Below are 15,835 nucleotides of genomic sequence, written 5' to 3'. Positions count from 1 at the left end.
CAGTGCCATATGTTACTGCCATTGTTTTGTCTTAAGATACACACCAATAATGTGTTTTTTTTTTTTTTTTTTTTTCTTTGTTTTTTTTTTTTCTAGTGTACGTTTATAAAAGCTACTTAAATATACTAATTGAACTAAGGCCTAATCCTGGTTTAGGCTAAGCCCTGTCTGTGAAACCGGGCCTAAGAGTTTTCTAAAAGGGAATTTAAGTAATTTCTTTTTGCTTACCATTTCCTTTGTAATTTCATCGATTTACTCTTTATATATATATATATATATATATATGTATATGTGTGTGTGTGTATATATATATATATATATATATATATAAATAATGTATGTTACACCTAAATTAAAACAATTTTTTATTGAGAACTATTACTATAAAATAAATACATTGAAATACATTTTGTTATTTTAATGCATTCCAGGAGGGGAAAGATAGCCATGCATTGTAAATTTAAAATATTTTTGCATATCTTAACATAAATCTTAAATATCAGTTTTGCAATATTATTCGATGACTTTAATATTTGATTATGGTGATATATAACATGAATATTTGGTTTATTCTAATCCAGATAATGGCAAAAGCACTATGAATGGGGAAAAAAACTCAGATTATAAAGACTACAATTCCTACAAGATAAGATTTGTAAGAACGGAAGTGACCCGCCTTATGATCACGTGGTGTAGAGCAGAAGCCTCCAATCAGCGTACAGTTGTATCGCTGCGGCTAACATCGACCCCGGGAGATCCTTGAGGTAACACGAATAAGCGCTTTAATCGCTTTAATAGATAGGAATATGTAGTAGTTTCGATATTTGTATATTTTTCTGTTATTTCTGTGAATTCGTTGATAATTTTACGTATTAGGACACTCCCCGATCGACAATTTTTTAGGGGCAATCGGTAAATTTGCTGCGGCCTAGTTTTTTGTGTTAGCTAGCAGCGGCATGCTAAACTCATCTTGCGTTAGCTGAGTATACAAACTACAAAATGGACATTTGTCAAGATAGAAACGCGTCTTTCAAACGCGTCAATGTTTTTTTCCCACTACGGTTAAAAAAAAAAAAAAACAGTTGTCCATATGGATTTCATTGACTCGGTGGTAACACTAAAAAAAACTAACCATTAGGCTTATGTTAGCGTGCGTCAGGCCAGTCCAGTCCAGTCAATTGTTTACGTGAAAACAGTCAGACGCGATGCAATTTGTTATAAACATGTACTTACCTAAAACATATTAACGCAGCATTGTGGCTCTTATTATTATTGTATATTATCAGTAAAAAGAGACTTTTTTTAGGCTGGAAAAGCAATAGTCTTTGTATCTGGTTTATTATTCGCTTAATTTTGCTCTCATCTCTACAGTTTCCCAACATGAGTAGCTCAGAGGAAGTGTCGTGGATTTCTTGGTTTTGTGGTCTACGGGGAAACGAGTTCTTCTGTGAGGTTTGTATTTGTTTCTGGTCTCATATTTTGTATATAGTTCATATATAGCAGACCAGGGAGCTTTAAAATTGATTAAAAATTAGCTACAGGGTTGAAATCTCTATCAGACACGAGCACCACCCTCTTGAGATGACAATAGAAGTTGAAGGAATGTGTGTAGAAATATAAAGAATTTACAGGACAAAGTACAAGCTTTTTTCATCTACAAGTTCACTACTACCACATTAATTTTTTAAAAGGAAATATCAATGTTTGAGGCTCAGAGTGTTACGGACAGTGATATAGGCTGTGATCTCTATATAGTTGTTACACAGATAAAGAGTTGTTGTTTTTTTTTTTTGTTTTGTTTTTTTTTTAAAAGATGTCCCAAAATATAATCATCCTTGTATGAGGGACCCCAACCTCAAATTTAAAAGGCTTCTTTATAAATAGCCAAATTATACACTGAAAAAATATTAGAATAAAATATTATATTAATAATATTAATTATGAAAAATTAAAATTAGTTTCTATTAGCTTTCATTATTATTTTTTATTCCTACTCAATATAGTAATGTACTGTTGAATGTATTTAATTGTTTAATTTTAATCTTATTTATATGAATCTATTTTTATTTATTTAATCTAAGATAAATTACCTTTTTTATTTTATTATAATTTTTTCATTTATTTTAATTGATTTATTTTCTTCTTTTAATGTTTTTATTTATTTATTTTTACAGTTTTTCTCTAGACTTTTCCACAGACCCCCTGTCACTAGGGGTTTTCATACTGGAGGAATGTTTTCATAATTCCTATAACTATTGGCGGAAGTACCCGCTTTTTGGCGTGTTCGCACCGCAGGAGCTGGGAACAATTTTAGCTGTAGGAATGCCTTTTGGGGGGAATAAATTGGCTCCTACTTCGGAGTAGGGTCTAACCCAGCACAATGACGTAAGTGTATGTTGATTGGCTGAACGCATGTCATACGAAACACCGGCACCCACCGTTTTTACAAAGCCATGTAAACACACAGTTTACATACTCCACAAACTTACTCCACGATTCATTAACAGGGAAAACGGCGATAGATGGACCAACACTGAAGTCCAGGCACTTCTCAACCTTTACGCTAAGGAGGAAATCCAATGCGACTTTGAAAGGACCAAGCTAAACATAATTGTGCATTTCTGCTCAGGTAGCGACATTGGGCATCAACCACATGGCAAACGCTATAATACTTTTATTTTCTTTAACAGTTATATCTAATAAAGTATTAGATAGGACTGTTAAACAGATCAAATAAAGTGAAGGCTTACGTCACTTCAGAGTTCCTACTGGCGGTGCGAATGCAACCAGGAAAATGGCCCTAGGGGAAAATTTAGGGATCAGTCTGGTGGCTAGTTCTTATAACTACCTGGTGTGAAAGCCCCTACTCCCTTGTGGACCCCTGGAGGCCCTAAAACTCTTACAAATAAAACCCTCTTTAACTGTCTCTGAATCACTTAGAAACATGTTGTTTTGCTAAAATCAAGGTAGAAGTCAATCAACCTGTGTTGTTGTAGTCTGGTATTTTAGAGAACAGTAGATGAACCTGCTTTGTTGTTGATATAATGTATATCTCTCTTCACTTCATACAGGTAGATGAGGACTACATTCAGGACAAGTTTAATCTTACGGGACTCAATGAGCAAGTTCCCCATTACAGACAAGCCCTTGACATGATCCTGGATCTGGAACCTGGTCAGTGATTTAGTTTTTGAGACAAACCCACTTCACCTAGAAGTGGGTTTATTACTGTATTACTTTTTTCTGTAATTACCATTTCTGTAATTTTTCTATAATTGTCACAGTACGGCAGAAAAGGTCTGACGCTGCTTCTTTTACAGTGCAACATTAACTTGAGGGTTTTTGTGCAACCATCTGCTGTACTTCAGGCTACACATACAACCAACCAGGCACATCAAAATGTAGTTTTAGACAAGATCTTTTATTCCAAATCCATTAATCGCTTTGATCCATGAATCTTGGACAATTATTTTACACAGACAGACACACACACACACACACACACACACACACATTAATAGTCATAATTGTCTACCTAAAGCAAAATGTTTCCAAAAAGATGCATTTTGTAACTTAATTTGTTTTGCTTGATTTTAATATGATCCAGACAATCATTTGAAATGCATTTGTTTTAAAGTGCTGCATCTGTAAAACATAATAGAGATGACCTGTATTTCTCCATCTATTTTAAAATCTATTTGAAATCGCTTTTTTTTTTTTTTTTTTTTTTTTTTTATGGTACGTTGCAGTATTATAGATGATTTTTCTGTGTTATCATTACTTTATTAATATTGTGCTCTTGTAATCTTTAATCAAACACATTAATGACAATATTTCCTCCAGCAATCTGTCACTCACATGAAACCATTGCAGCAGTTAGCAAACAACAATCCACTCAATTCGTGATGGACAAAATCAGGTCCTGCCCTACCTGTAGTTTTTTTTTTTTTTTTTTTTTCTCCCCACTTGGAAATACATCACAATAGGGAAGAAAAGATGATCACAATTTTTGTTTCATACCAGCTTTAAACATTGTGATTTTCTAGCTGTATTATGGAGGTGTTATTGTGTGTTTGTCAGATGAGGAGCTGGAGGATAACCCCAACCAGAGTGACCTGATCGAGCAGGCTGCTGAGATGCTCTATGGTTTGATCCATGCGCGCTATATCCTCACTAACCGTGGCATTGCCCAGATGGTACGTTTTCCCTGGGTCATATAGTTATTGCGTGTTATAATTTCATTAAAGAAAGACATCATTTTTTTTGGCTTAATACATACGATGTTGTGCTTGTTTTCTCTTGCAGCTGGAGAAGTATCAGCAGGGAGACTTTGGCTATTGTCCTCGTGTTTACTGTGAGAATCAGCCAATGCTGCCTATTGGTGGGTGTCTGACCTGATTTACTTGGGCTTATTGTGCGTGTTATTTCAAAGAATTTTGAACAAAAATCTACAAATCTGGTAAATCTTTATTGGTGCTTCCCTATCAAAAAGTAATGAATGTCTTTGCCTCTGAATCCTCCTTTTTTTTGCCTCAATTTCTCCCAATGACCATCTGCTACTCTCAATCTGATCAATTCCTTATGGACAAAATCTGTCTTTGCCCTTTTTTTTTCTTATTGAATATCCTGTTTCCTGATTCCATTTCATCTTGACTTTTTTTTTTTTTTTTTTTTTATTCAATAAATGACTCCAAATGGTTGTGTTAGAGCAGGTCTGTGTGCACCCCAGCCATCATATGATCTCACAATGAGTTAGTCTAGCGTCTGTCTGTCTCTCTCTTGTCTTTAGGGCTCTCTGACATACCTGGCGAGGCCATGGTGAAGCTCTACTGCCCTAAGTGTATGGATGTGTACACACCAAAGTCGTCCAGGCACCATCACACCGATGGAGCCTATTTTGGCACTGGCTTCCCCCACATGCTCTTTATGGTGCATCCCGAGTACCGGCCAAAGAGGCCTGCCAACCAGTTTGTGCCCAGGTTTGTCCTTCCTTTATATGGCAGTCACTTGCCGCTTTGTTTAAATTGATTATCTGATATCTCTAAAATGGTTCAGTATCGTTTCTCAGTACGTTGTCATTCCCCTCTTGCAGGCTCTATGGTTTCAAGATTCACCCAATGGCTTACCAGCTACAGCTGCAGGCAGCCTCCAGCTTCAAGAGTCCCGTCAAAGCGATCCGCTAAGAACCTGAGCAGGGCGGGATGGGGTGGGATTGGGTGTGTTGTGTGTCCGTCAACATGGCTTCACTCTTCTCCTATAATTTTAGATTCGACCAAGACTAACATTCAAATATGGAGAGAGTGAGACTATAAAAACACTCTGGGGAGAGACAAAAACCTTACCTCTGAAACACTGTACAGAAAATGGGGTTTCCTTGTAAAAACAATTTCAGTTCTTAACTTCCACATAGAAAATAAAGTTATAATTAAAGATAGATACCTGTAGGATGGCTCTGCTCACTCTCTGGTCCTGTTTGTTTTAGTTCACTAAAGTTAAGTAACGTTTACATACAAGACCGTCATGAATTGATATCTCATCAGTTCATAGTGTAATGTATGTTAGACTTTGAATATAAAAGTAGGGTTGATTGATCATCAAAACCAGTTAAGTCATCATTCAATCCCCTCCTCCATTCGACCAGATATTTGGCTTACTTTAAAACGGCTGTTGCATGAAAAAGGCAGTTTATTTTGGATTTGGTTTAAGCTCTGAGTAATATTGCTGGGATTGACTGTTCTTTGTTGACAGACTGCAAGCTTTCAGTGCATGTATTAGAAAAGACCAGAAATGGGAAGACACAAATGCAAACAGGAAACTGTCTCTGTCTTAATTAGACAAGTGTTGTTGTTTTTTTTTTTTTTTTTTTTAATAATCAGTCCTGCGCTTCTCTTCAGAACGACGCCAACCTGTTAAGTTCCGCCAGTGTCAAGATGACTTCAGAGAGATTTTACTAGATTGACCACAGAACCACAATTAGGATGTTTTTTATTTGGTATGGGCCCAGGTTTTTCTTCTCTTGTTTAAAGTATTTCTTCTGGTAGAAAGGTGTAAGAGTAGAATATATAAATCAGTTTTGAATGCATTGGATGTATTTGTTTTTTTTTTTTGGATCCTGTTGAATGTTTTGTTTCTTTACAGCTGTTGAGGAACCAGGGTTCAGAATTCACAATAAATGTCTTTTCCTATAAGCTGTGTGAGAGTCCTACATATGTCATTTACCCTCATACGTTTCCAAAATTGTATGGCTTTCATGAAGTGCAAAAAGGTATCCTGGATCCTGGTTCTTTTCCATATGATATCCTGACCTGTGGTACATATTCCCAAATCATATGGACCACTTTTGTGGTTCATTTTGGAACTTGATAGCTTCATTGTTTATTTACTTTCATTATATTGACAATGGTGTCCAGAGGCCTGTTAGCTTTATTGCATCAGATATATTCCACTTTACTCGCAGCTGATCTCTAACCCAAAATAAAACCTGCTCCAGAGCAGGTTAACCGTGTTGCCTAAGTTACCATGAACGCTGCAAAAACCTAATCCATTTTCTTGAACCTGAAAAGGAAAAAAAAGAACAAGGGTTTGCTCAGACTTACCTGGGTAGCAACTGAAACCGGTTTCATGCAACAAGCCTCAGGATAACACATTTTGGTTTTAAACAACATTTAAACTTGAAAGAAACAGCTGACCAAAGTCAATTTCCTTTTAATAAACAATACTTGTTAAGCATTTCCTGTTCATCAAGGAGTACCAAACTTGCAGCACAGAAAACTTCATTTAGATGTCAAACATACTAACCATAAGGCATACATATAGTAGAAAAAAAAAAAATACTAAAGTGACTGGACAACATTCACTTGTAACTACACAAACTCTACATAAAGTCAACAAATAATCATTAAATAACCAATTCTTCAACCCATGTCATAACAGAATTTAGAATAGCAATTTGTAATTTGAACAAAACAAGACCAAGTCCTAGCAAAAACCTTAAGGGACTTTGGTCCTAAACTAAAAAACCCTACATGGGTTAAAAGATGACCACATGATCAGCTCAGTAGGAAATCGGGGCCAAGAAATTGAAACTCCAAACATTGATAATAGCTCTATATGCTGATACACCACAAACTGAAGTTTAAACCAATTACCATTCCATCTGCTGTATGAAATCTGAGTTTTACCATTCACACAAAGCATGAATATTGGTCTTTGTAAATGTATGTTAAAGAACAGCAATATTTAATGTGGACGGACCAGTAGATGTACAGATGGAAATGAGTATCAAAACAATAAAGAACAGAGCATTGAAGCTCATGCAACAAAGACCGTAACAACAAAAACACTCTATAGTGTAATGAGCAGTCGGCTCTATTTTCTATCACATATGGACAATATAAATTAGAACTTTGTATAATATACAATTGGTTTTATTTAATTGATTGCTGCTAATTAATTTGATTTGATATGTATGGCTGAACAGCAGCAGAATTCTACAGAATTCTCCACTCTTCATGAACAGCAGTTTCCCTTTAATGTTTACAGCTCTTCCTTGACTCCGTTTAGGACAAGAGGTTTGGACGCCTCACGCTTCAGGAAGCTGATGAAATCCTTCACTTCACGGGCTCCCTGAAACAAAATACATTCTTTCAGGTGACAATCAAAATACAAAGAATCTCATGTTCATAATGACAAATATATGAACATGATAGCCATAGTACACCATAAGAAACATGGTCATGGTTGAAATAAACACTACCTCATATCTTTTTGGCTCATCCTTCCGTCCAGCAGCGGCAAAATATATTGTAGGAAATCTGTGAAAGAATAACAAAACATTAACAATGGAAACTAAAATGAATATAAAAGATTTGATGGTGAGTGATGATAAGATGTGAATACATGCCCTTGTACGTCATAGCCCTGAGGGACATCGTTGGCAGTTGCATCCATCTTGGCGATTACTATATTGGGATCACTGTATAGCTGAGTCATACAAGACCATAGAAAACAGGATCAGAAGAATTCAGAAAGAGATAGAAGCCATACTGATGTCATGTAAAGCTCACCTGTTCTCCAAGCTCTGTATATTTGGGCTCCAGTTTTTTACAATGGCCACACCATGGTGCATAAAACTCAATAAGCACGTCTTTCTCTGGGTCGTTCACAATCTGTTGAAACGTATCTGCCACAACCACCTTCCCACAAACATCAACTTGAGTTAATGGCCTGAAGTGATACTGTAAATGAAGACTAAGTGAAAAGTGCATTTAAACACACACATCTCACTAACCTTGACCGGTCCGTTGTTTTTGGCAGGCACAGGCTCTGATTTGACATAGCGCTTTAGTCGCCCAGCAAAATAGTCTTCCAGAAAACTCTCTAAAGACTTGCCATCTCGTCTGAGGAGAGTCCATATTTAAACCAGACAATTAAAAATCACACTGACTGAGAATAACAAACCAAAATGCTGTAGAAGTGTTTTTGCACGATGTTAGCTGTGGTATAGATGAACGAAGAATATTATATTTAAACAATATTATGATAACAGTCTTATTAATATGTTAATATATATGAACTCTTTCCCCACCATTGACAGAATTTTTCGGCTTTCCGTGTTTTCACTGTTATGTGGTGATATTTTGCGTCTTCTGAAAGAGTAGAGAATCTCCGGATAAAAACAGGCCAAAAAGGAGCAGAAACAAGCAATAATAACATTGCTTATACATGTTGTAGTTTTTGTTCAAAATGCTGCTTTTTTTATGAAACACCCACAGAAGAGGCTCTGTTCTTTCTTTTGATATACTGCATGTTCAGATATCCATACAATCAATTATTCTGGGGGCCATGAGATTTTTGTGAAAATTATCAAAAACGCTAGCCTGGCGGTACCTGGCAACCTTTATTTATTAAAAAAAAAAAAAAAAAAAAAACGCTGTCGGGGAAAGAGTCACCAAGGCTGCATTTATTTCATCAAAGATACAGTAAAAACAGTAATATTGTGAAATATTACAGTTTAAGTTTTCTATTTGAATATATTCTAAAATTTATTCCTGTAATGGCAAAGCTGATTTTTCAGCATCATTACTCCAGTCTTCAGTGTCACATGATCCTTCAGAAATCATTCTAATATGCTGATTTGCTGCTCAAGAAACATTTCTGATTATTATCAATGCAGAAAACATTTAATATTTTTGGGGAAACCATCAGGATTATTTGATGAATACAAAGTTCAAAAGAACACCATGTATTTGAAATAGGATTTTTTAACAATTATTATTTACTGCCACTTTTAATCAATTTAATGCATCCTTGCTCAATGAAAGTATTAATTTATTTAAAAAAAAAATGTATTGATCCCAATTTTTGAAGGATAGTGTAATAACCTTTGAGATTAAATGTTTAATTTGTTTAACTTATGTGAACACATGAACTCTTTCTCCACCATTGATGGAATTTTCCGTCATTTATAACACAACGCTTCCCTGCCATTGACAGAATTTTCCGTCAGTCCATGTTTTCACTGTTATACAGTAGCGGGGACTTTTACGCATCTTCTGAAAGAATCTCTGGATCAAAACACAGGTGAAGAAAAAGCAGAAACAACCAATAGAAGCATTGCTTATGCACATGTTGTAGTCTTTGACAAAAACATGATTTTCTCAGCTTAAAAATAGAATAAAATTTAAAAGCAGAGGCTCTGTTCTTTCTTCTGATATATTGCATGTTCAGATATTCATACAACAAAATATTCAGGGGGCCATAAAAGTTTTGTGAAAATGATAAAAAATGCTGGTGCTGGCTGGCAACTCTTTAAAAAAGCGCTGGTGGGGAAAGAGTTAAAAAAATTAATGCACTGCATTTTTCAATAACAGTTATAATAATATCAAGAAATATAATGTAATATTCTTTAAAAAAAGTTTTCAGAAAATAACACACATCGGAGTGATCAGATTACACCATGCTTCGGTTTCTCGGTTAAAAATGAAATATGGTGTTTTGGGTGTTGATGGCTTGTAGTTGCATGCCTTAATTACTTAACTAATACAATTTCATTTGAAGAATAAATCATGCATAATTTCTTCTAAAACAGGATCATAATGAAGTGTTTGTACTTACGTAAACTCCTCCCGCATGGTGTATTTGTTTCCTGTCCGTGTCCTGATGGTGACAAACGGCAGCTCAGTTCCATCTGACGCACCCAGACCGAACTCATCTTCAAGCTCCTCCACAAAGTCATTACGGTTCGCCACAGAAAACAACAGGCCCTGAGAACTAAACTTAGACGCCACCTTCAGCACTCTAAATGCAGTTCGGACAGAGAAGTACAGATAAGTACTTTATGACTTTGTAATAAACATATTCACTCACTGATTCTGGATGACCTACCTGTTTCTCCAATAGTTGGAGCCTTTGGGATTGTGAAGATAATCCAAGTCATAGTAGGCAGTCAATAAATCCCTCTTTTTCAATGAATCCTTATTCTCTTTGGTCAGGTGAGGACAAAGTCCAAAACTACAGAGCAAAAGCAATCGTCATCTCAGCACCTGCTCTCTGTGTGTTTGTTATGTGACAGTGTGTGGCGTATCAGTGTCTGCTCACATGTTGTCTCTGATGAAGCGCCGCAGGCCTGTGATGGACATTGGTCCTCTGTGGTGCACCACACTCTCCTCAAACTTACTGCTCAGTCGAGGGGGTCGGAACAGAAGCACGGACCTGCAGGCAGAGAGTTTACAGATTTTTAATAGTGCACAAACAACAAGCTTAAGGCCATGTGTCCACAAAGCATTTTTAGCCAGCTGAAAACGCTAGACGCTCTGCTTGAGAGCGCTTCAGCAGCGCAACGTTTTTTTCAGTTGAGACGCTTTGTTGCTATGATACGGAATATCCGTGGCACTGCAACTGATTTTGCAGGTAATTTGTTTCAGACTTAAAATGTTGACGCAATGTAGAGTACTTGCTATGTATGTTCGGAGACCAGCAATATTAATTTCTCATCCATTTTGTTTCGTTCTCTGTTTGTTGATGTTGTTGTACAGCAAGAATGTAGTGACAGTTGGTCAGTGTTGTATTGGTCCCGCCCCTCCTCCACTCTGATTGGATGGCTGAATAAAAAGTGACAGTGATGAGCGCAGTGTTTTACTCAAAGTTGAACATTCTTCAACTCGAGGCGACCGGTAAGAAACGCAGAGCTCTCAGCGCTTGAGCGTGAAAAAGACGCTCAGCGCCTCGTTACGCTCCTGGCATTTAAAAAACGCGGCGCTTCCATTGAAAACAATTGGAAAAGTATGCTAGCCGCTGGAAAAAACGCTTTGGTGGACACACAGCCTAACAGTCCATATCAATGGTTTTGCTTCAGGATCCAGATTTTACATTGGACAAGTAAGTATGAGTGAACAAAGTGAAACAAAGTGAACAAAAATGTCTTTAAGATCAAATATTAAAGGGTTAGTTCCCAAAAATTAAAATTCTGTCATTAATTACTCACCCTCATGTCGTTCCAAACCCGTAAGACCTTTGTTCATCTTCGGAAAACAAATTAAGATATTGTTGATGACTCTTCCATAGACAGCAATTTAATTACCACTTTCAAGGCCCAGAAAGGTACTAAAGACATTAGCCACGTTTACATGTACACTTTTTTTTTGTCATTCCGATTAAAAGATTCAGTGGACTGTTTAAATGAGACGTTATCTTATCCGATATGGTGTTTACATGTGCCGGTGCTTTCAATCGGAATGACTTTATGACATGCACACATTAGCTTTTGTCCTGTTTGCCGCCTGTCAACATGGAGTTCAATTGTTTCTTATGCGTGCTATTTTCATGTAAAGTGTTGCTCTCAATCAAGCAACAGCATGAATTTGTAGCATAGCCTATTACTGCAGAAAGGTATGAGGAAAAGACGGGTGCATAAAGCTGACCTTTTTGGTGACTGTGCATCTCGGAGCATCATAATACTACCCCTCCTTCCTCCGAAAAGCAGAAGCGTATGGATGAAGGTCCGTAGGAATGATACACTGAGTTCCTTCAGTGTATTTAATAAATGTTTTGCTTTAGTTTTACTCGTTTAATTTTTCTGCTGCAATTGTGCATTCTGACAACCCCTGGCCTCTTGACGTGATGATGTAGATGCAAAGTAATCGGTTTAACTCGTTTACATGGCAGAATTTTTATTTTGTTCGGTTTATAGAAAGGTTTACCAAACCCCTCTCAAACCGATTACAATTTCATTTGGTTTGGGCATTTTTATTCCGATTGGAGTGTTTATATGGAGCATTTTCATTCGGATTGGACTTTTAAACCGATTACAATGCTCCATGTAAATGCACCTACTGTTATAATAGTCCAAGTGACTACAGTGGTGCAATCTTAATTTTATGAAGTGACGAGAATACTTTTTGTGCACAAAAACAAAACAAAAAGAATTACTTTATTCAACAAATTCGTCTCTTCAATGTCAGTCTCCTAAGCTGTTTACGTCGTACATACAGTGCAGCACTTCCAGGTTCTACATCAGAACGACGGCTCATTATTGGCCGGCTCCTGCGTCAACATCACAGGCATAAATCGTGCTGCTCACGTGAACAGCATCGGCCAACACTGAACTGGCGTTCTGACGTAGAACCTGGAACAGCTGAACATAAACAGTGTAAGAGAATGACACAGAAAAGAAGAAATTTTTGAATAAAGTCATTATTTTTGTTTTGTTTTTGCGCACAAAAAGTATTCTCGTCGCTTCCTAACATTAAGGTTGAATGTAGTCACGTGGACTATTTTAACAATGTCTACTACCTTTCTGAGCCTTGAAAGCGAAAATAACATTGCAATCTATCGGAGTTCAGAAAGCTACCAGATTTCATCAAAAAATATATTAATTTGTGTTCCGAAGATGAATGAAGGTTTTACAGGTTTGGAATGACATGAGGGTGAGTAATAAATGACAGAACATTTTTGGATGAACTAACCCTTTAATGCAAACAAACCTAATGTCCTGTAGGTTGTATTGTTTAGTTTTGTTCAATGTTTTTTTGCCATCTGTTTAATTTAGAGAGTTTTTCCCAAATTACTTATCTGTACATCAACAGAAAAAGTCTCCTTCCTTTTAAACATGGATAAGCCTATTTATTTTGCTATTATTCACAATTATATTGTCAGTTGCAATTCGTTATTTGCATTTTTCATTGTTTTCCCTCTGCTGTTTCTCCCTATCAGAACAGACCTTTGACTCAGTTTTTGCAACATGACCCACCCGTTGAAGTTCCTCCCCTTGCTTACTCGTATGTGACGCCATGTTTGTTTCCAAGCTGGAGGTCTGTGGTGTGGGCAAAGCGGAAACTCTGCCTCATTAAACTGGCTCCTTTAAGAAACTCTGCGAGTTGAGAGCTGTCAGTCCCTGAGAAGAACCCTGAGAGATGGACAGAAAATAAATGGAAGAATGATACAAGACATTAATAAAATCTATCTATCTATAAATAAAAATAAAGCCAATAAAATGTACTTGCCAACAACACTGGCATCAAAGTTGTTTATAAAGTTCTCCAGATCATGCTCACTTTGCAGAAGCACAGAATCAGGCCCAGCCTGATTCTTCATAAAGTTCACGATTCCATCTGTTTGGAAATTTGGAAATTATACATCCACTATGACATCCCCAGCCAAGTTGCATTTGCATTTATGGCACACATAAGTTGAAATGATAAAGGAACGCTTAAAATAAATACCAGCTGAGCGTGGCCCATCATACGATGATGATTCCTGTCCGTTACGAAATATTTTGAGTGTTGGGTATCCAGTGACCCCATAGTGCTTACAGGTTTTTGTATTAGAAGTACAGTCCACCTGAACAAAGAATGGCACACATCCTTAAACCATCTGAAGAAAATTCAATCTCTACCTATGACCCTATAAACATTACTTTATCATATGAGGCTCCTTAATATTGACCCATATAAGATCAGTTTCCATTTACAGTAAAGCACTAACTATGGAAGTGGATGGGGAAAATATTACAGCGGTTTTAAAACCATAAATGTGAAGCTTGTATTTTTGTTTAAAGTACTTCTATTTATTCTTCAACACTAAAGGTGTTAATTGAGTGGCTGTTTAAACCGGGTATGTATGGCTGGATTTAGCTCTTTCTGGAATCCTTGCACATATTGTGTGAAATTTAGCACTTTACACGGTCACGAGTCATGACAGATGTTGAAAGTGTTTCACAGTTTCAAAACTGTGTGTATTTTACCATTTATCCCAGTGCAATGTCTTGCCTCTTGACTTCCACTGTAAGAGCATTACTGTAAACAATTTTTGTTTTAACAAATTTGAAATTTCTGTCTGTGTTAATTGGCAGCATGTCACAGACACTGTAAATAAAGTCTAATTTGTATTGAACTCAGAACATTCCTGTAATGTGATCCAAGCCAAGAGATCAAGAAATTGTCATTTCCGTCTCCTACTGTATTCACCTTGGCTAAAGTTACTGTTCCCTTCAGTCGAGTAGCTGCACTTTCAAACTCTGGGGCGAGTTTCTTACAATGACCACACCTAAAAACAACAGAAAACAGAGCAGCAAAACAATAGAAAACTGCTGGAATGTTTGGAATAAATGACAACAATGTTGTTGAATAATTAACTTGTAATAGAACAATGGATAAACTAATGGTGTTACTTATCCCAGGACACAGGGTTTTCCTAAAACCTGAAAATGCTTTGTGGAAATGAACAAATGTTCTTATAAGAACCGAGATTGCATCGCAACTGTCAGGTGTATGTAGGTACCATGGACAGCTCACGCCATCACATACAGTACTGTACTGCGAGTTGCAAATGTAAGCGTGCACTCTCCTTATTATAATTTTACAACAAAATGTTCTTAATTGCATATTTGTATGTGTAAATAAATCATCATTATCTCACCATGGTGCATAAAACTTCACCAGCAGGGTCTCGTGCTCGGGCGCGAGGTAATCGAAGTCTGCGTCTCTGAGCTCGAGCACATCACTGCGTCCACGCGCTGACAAGCTCAACATACAAACAACTATCATACATAAAACCCCGCGCAACAGAAAATTATCCATCAAGGCAGGAATACAGAATAATTTTCCAAATTCAGAAACCAAAACTGAACTAAAAAAAACGCTCCTGCCCAGGCGGCTTTCACCGATATGCGTGTGCCCGTGTGAGGGGCGGGATGAAAACACAATGTGTCACTGACGTAGGCGATGATTGGCTAGTAATTCTCCAGCTGGTGAGATGTAAAACGGTCATTGGTGGATTTCTCTGTCAATCAAAGCTCCTCCTGGGAGACTCGTTTATTGCTTTGTACTATTACAGTCAGAACAAAAAAACGAATATTCGACTTATTCACGATAATAAACAATTAAATAATTTATTTTGTGATATTCCTTCAAATAAAATGATATGCGAACACTTCATATAATTGTAATAATAATAATAAAAACAGGAAACCATATAAATAATAAAGACAATTCACTGCCTGGCATTTTTTAAAATCGCATCCTATACAAAAAATGAACAATAATTCCACAATTCTGCCTTTAGAAAAAAAGAACCATAAATTTATCTTGACCCAGGGATCACACATTTCTTAAAGGGACAGTTTACCCAAAAATGAAAATTCTGTCATCATTTACTCACCCTCAAGTAGTTCCAAACCTGTATGAATTTCTTTGTTCTGCTGAACACAAAGGAAGATATTTGGAAGACTGTCAGTAATCAAACAGATCTCGCCCCCATAGTAGGAAAAATAAATACTATGGTAGTCAATGAGGGGTGCGATCTGTTTGGTTACTGACATTCTTCCAAATATCTTCTT

General features: G+C 36.7%; 2 protein-coding genes across 3 annotated transcripts; one reads left to right on the top strand and one right to left on the bottom strand.

Moving 5' to 3' along the window:
• Nucleotides 1-677: 677 nt before the first annotated feature.
• On the top strand, nt 678-6,188 carry csnk2b (casein kinase 2, beta polypeptide). Of its 2 annotated transcripts, none has more exons than XM_051872916.1 (7): nt 678-764; nt 1,372-1,452; nt 3,072-3,174; nt 4,081-4,196; nt 4,306-4,381; nt 4,790-4,979; nt 5,093-6,188. In XM_051872916.1, exons 2-7 carry the CDS (start codon nt 1,381-1,383, stop codon nt 5,181-5,183), a joined length of 648 nt encoding a protein of 215 aa, XP_051728876.1. In that variant the 5' UTR covers nt 678-764; nt 1,372-1,380; the 3' UTR covers nt 5,184-6,188. The 2 variants fall into 2 exon arrangements, with proteins under 2 accessions (XP_051728876.1, XP_051728877.1); XM_051872917.1 differs by lacking the exon at nt 678-764 and adding an exon at nt 829-912.
• pdia8 (protein disulfide isomerase family A, member 8) lies at nt 5,842-15,822 on the bottom strand. The gene is made up of 13 exons (XM_051872915.1): nt 14,917-15,822; nt 14,466-14,544; nt 13,722-13,839; nt 13,503-13,610; nt 13,276-13,405; nt 10,600-10,713; nt 10,387-10,512; nt 10,117-10,299; nt 8,291-8,399; nt 8,067-8,195; nt 7,904-7,983; nt 7,757-7,814; nt 5,842-7,626 (listed from the first exon to the last, which is right to left on the bottom strand). Exons 1-13 carry the CDS (start codon nt 15,075-15,077, stop codon nt 7,537-7,539), a joined length of 1,485 nt encoding a protein of 494 aa, XP_051728875.1. The 5' UTR covers nt 15,078-15,822; the 3' UTR covers nt 5,842-7,536.
• Nucleotides 15,823-15,835: the final 13 nt, after the last annotated feature.

This window comes from Ctenopharyngodon idella, chromosome 19 (genome assembly GCF_019924925.1).
Source record: "Ctenopharyngodon idella isolate HZGC_01 chromosome 19, HZGC01, whole genome shotgun sequence".
Taxonomy (NCBI): domain Eukaryota; kingdom Metazoa; phylum Chordata; class Actinopteri; order Cypriniformes; family Xenocyprididae; genus Ctenopharyngodon; species Ctenopharyngodon idella.
The sequence above is the reverse complement of the archived record's forward strand: the minus strand, read 5'-3'. Positions and strand labels throughout refer to the sequence as shown.

Bases quoted from the DNA above. Each gene is read 5' to 3' on its own strand.
- csnk2b (XM_051872916.1), top strand. From the start codon at position 1,381: ATGAGTAGCTCAGAGGAAGTGTCGTGGATTTCTTGGTTTTGTGGTCTA. The intron at 4,197-4,305 runs GTACGTTTTCCC...TTTCTCTTGCAG, and splicing joins ACCGTGGCATTGCCCAGATG to CTGGAGAAGTATCAGCAGGG. The intron at 4,980-5,092 runs GTTTGTCCTTCC...CCCCTCTTGCAG, and splicing joins GCCAACCAGTTTGTGCCCAG to GCTCTATGGTTTCAAGATTC.
- pdia8 (XM_051872915.1), bottom strand. From the start codon at position 15,077: ATGGATAATTTTCTGTTGCGCGGGGTTTTATGTATGATAGTTGTTTGT. The intron at 14,545-14,916 runs GTGAGATAATGA...TGTTGTTTTTAG, and splicing joins GTGAAGTTTTATGCACCATG to GTGTGGTCATTGTAAGAAAC. The intron at 7,815-7,903 runs GCATGTATTCAC...ATTCTTTCACAG, and splicing joins CAGGGCTATGACGTACAAGG to ATTTCCTACAATATATTTTG.